At 42.2% G+C, this 12,516-nt stretch overlaps 1 protein-coding gene across 1 annotated transcript in view; it reads right to left on the bottom strand.

Annotated features, from left to right (window-relative positions):
- pdia5 (protein disulfide isomerase family A, member 5) overlaps positions 1-12,516 on the bottom strand; it is a 56,135-nt gene that overhangs the window by 22,542 nt on the left and 21,077 nt on the right. Inside the window, exons 4-10 of the mRNA XM_072397493.1 lie at positions 11,245-11,328; positions 11,054-11,099; positions 9,492-9,584; positions 7,138-7,198; positions 6,582-6,649; positions 4,103-4,194; positions 799-870 (exon numbers count right to left, since the gene is read on the bottom strand). Of these exons, the coding sequence (XP_072253594.1) occupies positions 799-870; positions 4,103-4,194; positions 6,582-6,649; positions 7,138-7,198; positions 9,492-9,584; positions 11,054-11,099; positions 11,245-11,328 (516 nt within the window). The remainder of the gene's footprint in view (positions 1-798; positions 871-4,102; positions 4,195-6,581; positions 6,650-7,137; positions 7,199-9,491; positions 9,585-11,053; positions 11,100-11,244; positions 11,329-12,516) is intronic.

Here is a 12,516-nt window from a genome sequence, read left to right on the forward strand (position 1 = left end):
TGAGCCCCGTGGACGGGCCAGGGCCCCGTGGACGGGCCAGGGCCCCGTGGACGGGCCAGGGCCCCGTGGACGGCCTGAGCCCTGTGGACGAGCCCTGTGGACGGGCCTGAGCCCCTGTGGACGGGCCTGAGCCCCTGTGGACGGGCCAGGGCCCTGTGGACGGGCCAGGGCCCTGTGGACGGGCCAGGGCCCCGTGGACGGCCTGAGCCCTGTGGACGAGCCCTGTGGACGGGCCTGAGCCCCTGTGGACGGGCCTGAGCCCCTGTGGACGGGCCTGAGCCCCTGTGGACGGACCAGGGCCCTGTGGACGGGCCTGAGCCCCTGTGGACGGGCCAGGGCCCTGTGGACGGGCCAGGGCCCTGTGGACGGGCCTGAGCCCCTGTGGACGGGCCTGAGCCCCTGTGGACGGGCCAGGGCCCCGTGGACGGGCCAGAGCCCTGTGGACGGGCCAGAGCCCTGTGGACGGCCTGAGCCCTGTGGACGGCCTGAGCCCTGTGGACGGCCTGAGCCCTGTGGACGGCCTGAGCCCTGTGGACGGGCCTGAGCCCCGTGGACGGGCCTGAGCCCTGTGGACGGGCCTGGGCCGTCCACGGGGCCCAGGCAGAGGTTGGACCGAGGTGGGAAAGAAAAATGAGACGAGAACAAAGCCGGTGCAGATTGATGACGCTGCGGCGCGGCGAGAAAGGGTGCAATGACCAGCACAGGATAGCAAAAAGGTGATGCTTGAAATCTGAGTTTAGGGACACGAACAGGCCTTCCTCACAGAGGAATGATGCAGATTTGAGCAGCTGGACTTGCCTCTTCAGCCAGTCTGCGATATCCTTGGCTGTCGCTCCATAGTTTTCGTAGTGATGAAGGAACTTCCCCTTCCTGAAAGATAAGAGCAGAAGAACCCGATTACTTCTAAAGTGTCATTCAGCAAAGGCCAGAAGTGTGGCTTCCACTGCTCAGAGTCTTAAAGCAACATCAGTCATTTGAAACCTTTGGATTTAGTTTTATTCTTTTATTTTGAAGGCACAGCACACCATAATTTTTCTTTTTGTACTCGTCACCTTCTGTTAAAAAGTGAATCAGAGAAGCTGGAAATGACAAATTATAACCGGACAACGATCCCAAAGCAGCTATTTCCAAGCTGCTTCTGCATCGTTCAGCATTTTTATTCGACCAGATATCTGGATCCAGATCACAGGGTCAACGGTTCCAGGTCAGAGACATAAACTCTGTGGGTCCATCCCAGGGAGAACCACCGAACCTCAGAGGCATACCTTCGTAACTAGCTCGGCTCAATGCAGTTTTACACCACAGCAGCCTGCAAAAACAGCTAAACAGTCATTCATTTAGACCTGTTGAAAACAAGCCAATTAAATCTTCTCCCACTTGCAGTAAAAGCATCTTTACTCTGCCTCACAGGGACCGGCCTGTCAGGGACGGCATCACACAAACTGGGCTGGATCCCAGTTCCTGGGAAGCTTTTATGGGTCAATGTTAGTTCTCTAAACCAGCGAGATATGACTTCTTATCTCTTCCTGCTGAGCTAGCATGGAGGAAACCTGGAAATCCAGGTTGCATCGGGTGGACAGAAAATACAGGATGTCAGTTACAGTCCTGGCTGCTTTCCAGGAGCAGAGCAATTCAAAGTCAAAAGAATTTATTCAGTGGGGTGCAAAAGGTTCTGATTGTGAAAAGTGACCCGTCGTAATGCATTTGAGATGAGCTGGAGGCATCTCCTCAGCTGCACGGTCAGAAAAGATTCAGAACTTAAGCTGATTTTCTTTATGGGAATGAGTTGATCTTTTCCATTCTCAGGAGCTAAATGAAGGCAGGCGAGCGGACCTGGTGGCTCAGGACCGGTGTTCAGACATTACCGGCTCTGGAAACACAGAGGGGGGTGACAGCTGCAGTTACAGACCCCGGGATACAAAGCAGGCACTATTAAAGGCGATACATGATTCTACACACTGGATTTGGAGCTTTAAACTTGTATTTTAAGTTAACCGACTTCCACAGTGAAAGTGGCTGCTACGGATTCGATCAGAGTGATTTATGAGCAACTCACTGCTCCCTCGCTTTATCTCTGCTGCTGTAAAGTACAAAGAAACACTGGTGTGGGAATCTGGCAGTCTGACAGTCTCTGTTTTTTTTGTTTTTTAATACAAAGCGGGGATAAAGAAGCTGAAAAAGTTTTATTTATACAGTTTAAGGTGAGCTGAACTTTTCGGTGGTAAACTGTCATAATCTGCAGGACCGAAAACGTAAAAGACCTTGAAAAGTTTGCCTTATAGCGGGTGCAGTCGTGAGATAACTCCGACGGTGTTGATGCCGATTCACCCTTCAGAGATTAGCCGCTGTTTATCAGTGATGGGCTCATTACTGAAGCCAATGGGCTCTGATGGTCATTAGCTCGCTCTGCGCTGACACTAATGCACTCCCGGCTAACAGACTGGATCTGACTCTGAAGTGCATGAGCGCGCACGTGCACACATACAGGAAGCAGGCAAGAGCACGCACAATTACTGACCACAGAGGCACTTAATCAGTCTCGGCCTAATTAAAAGGCCAGACTTGAATAGAGGAAAGTGGAAATGGGGATGATAAAGCTGGTGGAGGAGAAGTAAGAAGCGGGGGATACTGGCACCCTGCTAGTCTGGTAGTTAGGAAGCATTGCACATAACTGACCCTCAGCTGTCCTCTGCTGTGTACATTATCCCTTCCCCTCATCTTTTCATGTCCATCTGCACTTCTGCCAAAGGAAAAAAGGAAAAACATACAGAAGGCTGTGTGACAGTGGGCTGGCTGAGCAGCCGTCCCAAACAGGCTGAAGCTCGGTCCTCCCCCTCAACAACAAACCTGAGAAATGCTTGCTGCTGAGCACCACCACTCAGTCTGCGCCCCTAAGTACAGAGGCGGTGCACAGATGCTGCAGCTGGGGGTCTGCTTTAGCAAACCCTATCAGTCAAACGAAGCCCCCGCTGTGCATGCAGCTGTGAGCTTCTGCACATTTAAACACTTTGGCTGGACAACAAGCTAAAATAATCAGCTTTACAGAACATATGCAGCGGTCAACTGCTGAATGAATGTCCTCTTTAGAGGAGAAGAAAGCACATAAAACGTCTTTACTTGTCAGCCATTTTAAGAATTAAAAGTGCTGACTGTCTTAAAGTCCAAAGTCTTCTCATAAACACCGGTGGGGTGTGAGACACACGGGGGGTTCCTGAAACATGGGGGAAAACGACGCAGGGCATCAGTAGATAAAACGCCTCCGATGTGGACCAACAGAGAGCTTTTTCCATCTTTCTCCTTTAATCACTGATCTATAACACTTGTAATCACTCGATGTGGAAACAAAGAATCAATTTCAACCGTTCTTCTGACGAAAAAAAAAATCATATTTCTGCTCTTTTGAGTTTTATTCAGATGCATGAATCTGTGTGCTCTTTTTCTATCTAAATTATTACAAATTTGCTGGTGTTTAACTGACTTTATCCTTCTTTCAACGAGTGAAGGTTCCTCCTAGAAGATGCAACACAAGTCCAGAGCATAAACAATCCATCATTGTGCTTTACAGAGATATTAACTCCTCACTGCAGCCAAAGAGCAGCAGGACTTGTTTTCAAGTGGTTCCGTCTTTCCAAAACAAAAAGAATACACTAATATTGTCATGAATTACGCACCAAGCTATTCAATATAACAGAAATTCAGAGCATGATGTCCATATTTTTGCATTTCCACTGCATTTTCTTCCTTATATAAAGTGCTTCACAGCCCTTTTGTTATATCTTAACAGGCGGTTCACCGCCTAAATGTCCAGAATCAAACCAAAAAAAGGACTAAAACCAACATTTATCAGTTGAAACTTAGCCGTTACTGTTCATTTGTCCAACTAAGAACTAAACATTTCAGATTCTCAGATCCACATGCTCGTAGGGCTTCTGCCAACCTTTAACTGCACCTGCCGAAGCCACGTGTTCAAGCTGCAAATCTGCTGCCATGGTGTGAGGAGGCGACGCTGCGTTCTCTATTTGAAGTAGCCTTTCTCTGATGTTCTGAGCCTTGAAAGCGAGTACTACGCCTCAAGTGAGACTGATGAGACGGCGTAACTCACTCAAAGTAGCAGAAGGTTGGATAGCCTTTGACGTTGTACTCCTGCTTGAGGCCGTCAAACTCGGCCGGGTGAACGTTCATCCCCGCCAATATCTATAGAGAAAAATAAATAAACACATTGATAAAGAGAAAACTGTGTCTGGTTAGTCATCATCTGGGGACTCAGAAATAAATAATGAATAAGAAGAACTTAAAACATGAAAGGAATCTGCACTGAAATAACAATTTCTCATTGACATTTCAATATAAAGACAAATCTGCTCCAGCGGGTGAGACTGAGAAGGAAGTGTGATTGATTACCACCTTCCCCCTGTTCAAAGCCTCCTTCAGCAAGATACTGAACGCCAGGTTCACCTCAATGAATTCATCCGTCAATGTGTTCAACAGAGGACTGGGAGCACTGTATCTGTGTGTGTGAAGGAGATCTCAACAAGGGTAGAAAAGCATAAACATAAATGACGTCCTTATTTACTGCCATAATAAGGCAGCAGGTCATCCGGAGTCGGAGGGAAATTCAAACCCAGCATAAGAGAACTTCTAAGGTAGCAAAATATGTATATTTTTATAGGTTTAGGAGAGGAGAACATTAAAGTAAAAGATGTAAGGCTGTCATAGTTAACTCATTAATCACGATGCGATTAATCACGATGCGATTAATCGCAATGCGATTAATTACGATGCGATTAATCGCAATGCGATTAATTAAAAAAGTTTTTTTTTTTTTTTAAATTTCAGTTAATTGCGGCCTTAGCAATTGGCTCAATAAATAGGAGAAAAGTCACTAAGAGTTCTGAATCTGATGTGTCTAATGTCTGCAGTTTTTCATTCATTTAACTGTCATTAGGCCCTGTTCTGTTTGTCGTTTGCTACCTCTTCAGTTTTAAGACCACGTTGTTGTGGCATTTTCTGTGCTGTGTTTTTTAAATAGACATTAAAGTGGGTCTTCAATGCACTTACAAAGAAGAAATAAAAGAAAAGACATTTTTTCTGTGTGTTTATTTGATTCTAACTCAATATTTTTAATATAGAGATTAATCGTGAGTTAACTTTGGGGAAAAAAGTGATTAATCGCAATTAAAAAGACAAATTGTTTGACAGCCCTAAAAAGATGTAATCTATCAGATTTATGATCACTTTGCACCTGGACCAGAGCCTGTGTGGGTATAAAATATTATAGCCTGATGGTTATTTTTAATGTGGCTGTTTCAGAAGAGGAGGAACAGGTGAAAGTGTGAGAAGGATGAGGATCCCCCCCCTTGCCAAAAGACGACATTATCATGACATATTGGTTGCTAAGAAACATTACTTTAAATTGAATGGAGAACTAAAGGATTGGACTTGATACGGTTCATGTCCATAACTCCAGGCCTCCTCTATCCATTTAAAGACTTTAACAATCTTCCTCTTATATGTCCAAGTCTGAGATTAAACACAAAATAAACCTAATTTCAACAAAAGAGGGCTACAAGGTTCCTGGTTAGAATCTCTCTATGTGGAGCTTGTATTTTCACGACTCAGTTGTACCTTAATGCCAATCCTAATCTCTCTCAGTTTCTCCTTCTCATCTAAATAACGACTGGGCGGGTTAAAGTGACATTTAATCTATATAAATCTACTAAAGTTAAACTGGAAGGATTTTAGCTCTAATGGTAATGACATCTGAAGGTTTCAGCAGAAACAGAGTCAATGACTCTCTCTCTCTCTCTCTCTCTCTCTATATATATATATATATATATATGGCGGTCAAATGGTAATTTTTCAAATTAATCGCATTGTTTCCGTAGTTAACTCGCGATTAATCTCTACATTAAAAATATAGTTAGAATCAAATAAACAAAGAAAAAACGTCTCATCTTTTATTTCTTCTTTCAAATAAAAAAAAGTGCATTGTGGACCCACTTTAATGTCCATTTCAAAAACACAGCACAGAAAATGCCTTAAAACTGAAGAGGTAGCAGACAACAAACAGAACAGGGCCTAATGACAGTTAAATGAATGAAAAACAGTCATTAGACACATCAGATTCAGAAATCTGAACTCTTAGTGACTTTTCTCCTATTTATTAAGCAAATTAGGCCGCAATTAACCGCGATAAAAAAAAATTAATGAGTTAATTTTTTTTATTAATCGCATCGCGATTAAAGTGTTAACTATGACAGAAATATATATATATATATACCTATATGGACAATTACTTTACTAAGTTGAGGCAAACCAAAGCAAATAAAAACATATTTTAAGCATGTCCAGGATCAGAGCTTATGAAAAACCTCTACAGGCTGTTGATGAGCGATGTGAGAAGTTCTGTAGGAACCAGGAATATTTTTCATTTAGACTCAGCTGGCAGTCTGATCTCCGGCAGATGACCCAGCTAACCACCCGGACACATACTGCTGACACAACTCATCTTATCTGCGAGCATCAGCGAGGAATAGCTGCACATTTAACACAAAAAGAAAGTGGAGGGGAAGCAGACTCACGTATTTTCCCTTTGTTACTGTAGCTGCTTGCTGAAAAACAGGCTGCATTCTCTTGCAAACTCCACACCCTGCAACACACGACACAGAAAACCGGTGAAACAATGAGCCATAATATCAATAATAACCAAGTGAATACAAACATGTCAATGTGTGGATCAATTAATTATTGGTTGTGACAGTCTGCTCCTGTGTTTTGAAACACTTCTTTGAGCTTTGGGAAGAAGAAAAAGGCAGCTAAAAAAGTAAGTTCCATCATTCTTTCATCAATCATCATCAGTAAATAATATACTCTTTACTTCCAGTCCGACTATCGATTTATATTTCAAGACATAATGTATTTTAAGATGAAAAAGTGTCTCATTATTCTCCAGGTTTGATGAAGTGACTGCAGTGTTACCAAGTGAGGTCAAGCTCATCAGTCTAGCTCAGATGTGGCTTGAAAATGATGAGGCGGCCCATAAAGGATTCCTCTGACGTTTTGGTGGAAACAAGCTTCACCTTTTCTTCTGATGACAATGAGCTTGTTTCAGTTGGAGATAAACAAAGCCAGACTTACAGGGAGCGTAGAACATCATGAGGACTGGCCTCTCCTCTTTCTTCAGCAGCTTCCTGAAGTCCTTTAAGAATGACAGAGGCCATGAAAAAGCTTAGTTTGTGGATATAAATGTGGGCGTAAATGATCACAGGCAGTAGTTTTCAGTTCTCTCTGTGTGGCACGTTTTAAACAAGTCCACCGACAGATTTCTATTTTAAGGCTTTTATGGAGGCTTTTATGCGTTTTATGTGTACATCAAACATCGGCGCAACGAAAATAAGAGTTTCTCTTCCTCACCATCATCCTATAGAGGCCTGAAACTGCCAAAATAAACAGGAAAATATGTAAATGGGTAAATAAATAACTTTAGATGAAGATATTTGTTACTATAATGAAAAGAAAAATAAATGCATGCAAGAATAATTGTGCAGAAAGGGAAATAAATACATGTTTCTGCTTTATTTTGATTCATTAAAGCTTATTAATATCTTCTTTATTTGTTTTTCTGATATATTCAGTTTCTTTCTCTGTTTTACTCTGATTTATGGACGTATTTACTTATTTGCCTGCTTTCTTTTTACATTTCCCTGCCTCCATTTTCAGAATTTAAGCATTTCTACTTCAATATGTAAATGAGGGGGCGTCTTTCAGATAAATAATGTGGATTAATGCAAAGTACAGGAAATTTTTTTTGATATATTCCAATTAAAACGACATTAACACACGTTTTGATGAATCTAGTTTAAAATTAAAACAGAAAATTGATTTTTTTCCCCCACATTCTATAGAAATATCTTCACATAAATTAACTTTTTAATTGAAATTTAGCACGTATTTATCTATCCATTTAAATAGTTTTTTGTTTTCTTTTTGGATTATGGCACTTTCAGGCCTCCATACCACCTTCAGGACGGTTTTTTTGGTGGCATCTACCACAAACCACCAGGAAAGAACCAGCATTCTGGCACGTTGTGCACGTTATGAGAGCTGTGAGTCGTCAGGTTATGGCTGGATGTGTTACTGGGGATTTGGTACAAGCTCCATCTTTCTTGGCTTGATGGGAGCGGCCTGGAAATGTTTCCTGCCTCCATTTTCAGAATTTAAGCATTTCTAATTTAATATGTACATGAGGGGGCGTGTTTCAGATAAATAATGTGGATTAATGCGAAGTAAAGGAAAAAAAATTGATATATTCCAATTAAAACAACATTAACACAAGTTTTGATGAATCTAGTTTAAAATGAAAGCAGAAAATTGATTTTTTTTTCCACATTCTATAGAAATATCTTCACATAAATTAACTTTTTAATTGAATTTTAGCAGCATTTATCATCATATGCACGTATTTATCTCTCCATTTAAATCGTTTTTTGTTTTCTTTTTGGATTATGGCACTTTCAGGCCTCCATACTACTTCCAAAGAACACCTTCAGGACAGTTTTTTTTGGTGGCATCTTCCACAAACCACCAGGAAAGAACCAGCATTCTGGCACGTTGCGCACGTTATGAGAGCTGTGAGTCGTCAGGTTATGGCTGGATGTGTTACTGGGGATTTGGTACAAGCTCCATCTTTCATGGCTTGATGGGAGCGGCCTGGAAATGTTTCCTGCCTCCATTTTCAGAATTTAAGCACTTCTACTTTAATATGTACATGAGGGGGCGTGTTTCAGATAAATAATGTGGATTAATGCGAAGTACAGGAAAAAAAATTAGATATATTCCAATTAAAACAACATTAACACACGTTTTGATGAATCTAGTTTAAAATGAAAGCAGAACATTTATTTTTTTCCACATTCTATAGAAATATCTTCACATAAATTAACTTTTTAATTGAAATTTAGCAGCGTTTATCATCATATGCACGTATTTATCTATCCATTTAAATATGTTTTTTGTTTTCTTTTTGGATTATGGCACTTTCAGGCCTCCATACTACTTCCAAAGAACACCTTCAGGACAGTTTTTTTTGGTGGCATCTTCCACAAACCACCAGGAAAGAACCAGCATTCTGGCACGTTGCGCACGTTATGAGAGCTGTGAGTCGTCAGGTTATGGCTGGATGTGTTACTGGGGTTTTGGTGCAAGCTCCATCTTTCTTGGCTTGATGGGAGCGGCCTGGAAATGTTTCCTGCCTCCAAACACAGATCTGTGCAGGTAAAACTGCGCCGAGCAGCTCTTTGATGATAAAGCCCTGACACGCTGCAGCTTTGTGTTGCAGAAATGGACACGATGCTCTTCAGAGGCTTTCTACTGGAAATGAGATGAAAGACAAACTGTGCGGAGCAGCCTGATCACAGTAACTGCACCTTCACATTAACGCCCTTCTTCATGACACATTCAAGGCTCAGAAGTTTGTTGAGGTCATCACTTACCTTTTCTGTCTCTATGTGGATGACATCTTTTGCCTCGGGGTTCTCCTCCCACAGCGGGGGTCCCGAGGGGTCTTTCAGAAATGCAACCATAGACTGAAAGAAGACAGAATGATGAGGCTGTAACAGTGTGTGTCAAGAAAGGCAACACTGATTTATGTAAGCTCCGCCACAAGGAGACTGATACATCATCACGTATCCAAGAGCCATTAAGTGTGAAGTAATGGGCTTCGTAAAGCTTCCTGTAAACATAATGAGTTATACGTCCGAGGGGACATCAGCTGTAAATATTAAGGCTTCTGCAGCGCTGTAACAATGATGCATGGACTCAGGTGGAATATGTGATGTAGCTTCATTGTTTCAGAGACCTTTCCATCTGTCGGAGGAGGAAATGCAGACAATGCCTTGCAAAGAGTCTGATAAACTCTTCATGGTGAAATAAATAAGACTTTTTTTTTTTCCTTTGGAAGTGTTTGAGTGAGCTGGACCGAGTTAAAGTTGGGACTAATTTATAGTAATATCCAAAATCCCAACATGCTGTTGGACAGCAGGTCAAAATATGAATGAAAGTCATTCGTAAAAATAGAAAATAAAAGCTGTGAAACGATTGAGCGATCTGGTGTACAAACTGTAAAAAAACAGCGAGACAGAGGCATGATTTAAGCATTTTGATTATCTCCACTTTAGAGTGAACCTGACTGGAGCAAACAATAACAATATGGCACCTTCCCCAGGCCTGCTCTGCTAAATCCTTTGTTTTACCCAAATTCAGCCATTAAAGCCATCTCATTTAACCATAATCACAAATAAGATCACACATAATCTGCCATCTCTGTGCAAGCAGAGGTTTTACCAGCCTCTTACTCCGCGGCTGCAGTGATCGTGAACAGGTGGAAGCAGACAGAAAATAGATGGAGGGCAGAATGCAGACATGTTCCAGGTCTTTTATACTTAATCTGATGGTCTTAAAGTGCTTCCTGCATCATTTAGAGTGCAGGTATCATCACACAGCATGATCACACCACCCTTAAAGATTGTGAACTTGTTAGCAAGCAGTTAAAATTCATGTGTTATCTGATAAATCCTTTGTTATTAAGCTCTGTTATTTAACTGTACCATCTAGCCCAAACTGTCTGGAAGAGTTTATCTGAACTATGAGACCAGAGAGAGATTATTACTGATTATAAACCTTTAAATTCGCTTTACAGAACACTAAACAACACAGTTTCTTCATAAAAAAAGAGCTCATTAGTTTTCTATACAAATTATTTAAGACATTAATCTGCTTCATTTTTTAAGATGTGGCTGAAAAGAACAACCAGCGAAGATCTAAACAGTGTGAAAGGTTCAAAGTTAAAAGCATCGCGTTAAAAATGCAATCTGTGCATTAGTAATAATTCATTTACACACATTTTCACAGAATTAAAAAGAACCACAGTGGCCAGGCTCTTATCCAACTAAATGAATAAATCAAATATGCACAGACACACCGGGCTCCGGGGAGGAAATAATTCAATTACTGAGTCATGATGCAGAAACCTGCACGAATTCAGACAGGCACTCACCTTAAAAGTAGCCGGCCTGTTGTACTCTGTGTGGAAGGTCCCATCTCTGCAAGACACACAAGACAACGCACACAGGCCCAGAAGTAAGTGCTGAATGATGTCCTCCTCAAGCTATTTAATGCTGTTACTTTCCAAAAAAGCAGCCGGGTGTGAAAAACGCCTGACAGCCGGCCGAATGTCTGCTTACTCACTTGTAATGCAGCAACTCCGCTGCTCCGTGTTTGGAGCTCGGGTCGACCTTCACTTTCTTGCAGAGCTTACGGCCCTCTGAATCCCTGAGAGAGACGGATGAAAAAACACACAAAGAGAAATATTCTTTTACTGTAAAACAAATTCATAAGATCCCTTTGCAGGGCGGATGAAAAATACACGAAGAAGGATGCACTGATCAAAGATGTCAGTATTAACGAAGAGAAGCATTCCACCCATAGAAACAAAAACCTTTGTTCCCAAATGTTTCACAAGTAGTCAAATTTACTTTAAAATCCAACTTATCTGAGCTGAGCTGAGGGAAAAGAAGAGGGAGGATGATATCAGTCTAATCGCAGCTTTATATGCAGTAAACAAGGTTCCTGGTTGCTAGGGAATTGTTAAGAATTAAGCAATTCCAGTTCCATTATTGATATCGGTTCTCATTCAGTTATATAGTACAAATATAACTTTATACATCCTCTCTCTGGTAGTCCTCGTTAACTAAATGTTAATATCAGATGTTAATTAGTCCTACAGTATGTCGCTGACATTATCCCGCAGGAACGGGGTCTTTCATTAATAATATCATTAGTGTTATTATCATTATTAATAACTGCTCTGCTCAGACTCGTGGGACACGTGCTTGTTTCCTGCCGTTTCCATAGCGATAGCGGCACGCCAGAGAAATTTATATTGTAATTTTTTTTTTTGAGCGTGAGAAATGCAATGTGTGGCGGGAGAGCGTGACAACTGTCACGCTCAATGAGCCCGTTACAATCAATAGGACCTGGAAGTTTTACGTTACCTCGGACTTTTCAGACGGAAGACGCTGTGCCCCCGCGAGAGTTGCCGCCATCGCTGAGCGGCGTGTCAAAGACTTTGCATCCGTGCACAGTAACTAAATGCTGTGCGGTCAAATGTTTCAGCATGTTGGAGGTATTTTCCCCTTTGATGTGATCGAAGCTCTGCACGTGTTGCAACTGGCCCTAGTTTTGTCCTTTTTGGTGAAATATAACCAAACTTTGGAGCACTTCCGCCTCGACGCCATGTTGGAAACATTCTGAGCCAAAATACGAAGCGTGGACATGACGTCATCGCGTTAGCAGGACCAATAAACGGGATCGTTAGGCAGGCGGATTAACGAATCCACGGAATCGAACTGCTGGGAGCCGGTTGTCGATTCCCATCCCTACTGGTTGCCTTTATTAGTTTGGACACATCAGCACAAACACTCAGTGTGGACGGGATGTTGTTTACAGCCTTCACTGTGC

The sequence above is a fragment of the Leuresthes tenuis genome, unplaced genomic scaffold (assembly GCF_036924035.1).
Source record: "Leuresthes tenuis unplaced genomic scaffold, fLeuTen1.0.hap1 SCAF_12, whole genome shotgun sequence".
NCBI lineage: Eukaryota > Metazoa > Chordata > Actinopteri > Atheriniformes > Atherinopsidae > Leuresthes > Leuresthes tenuis.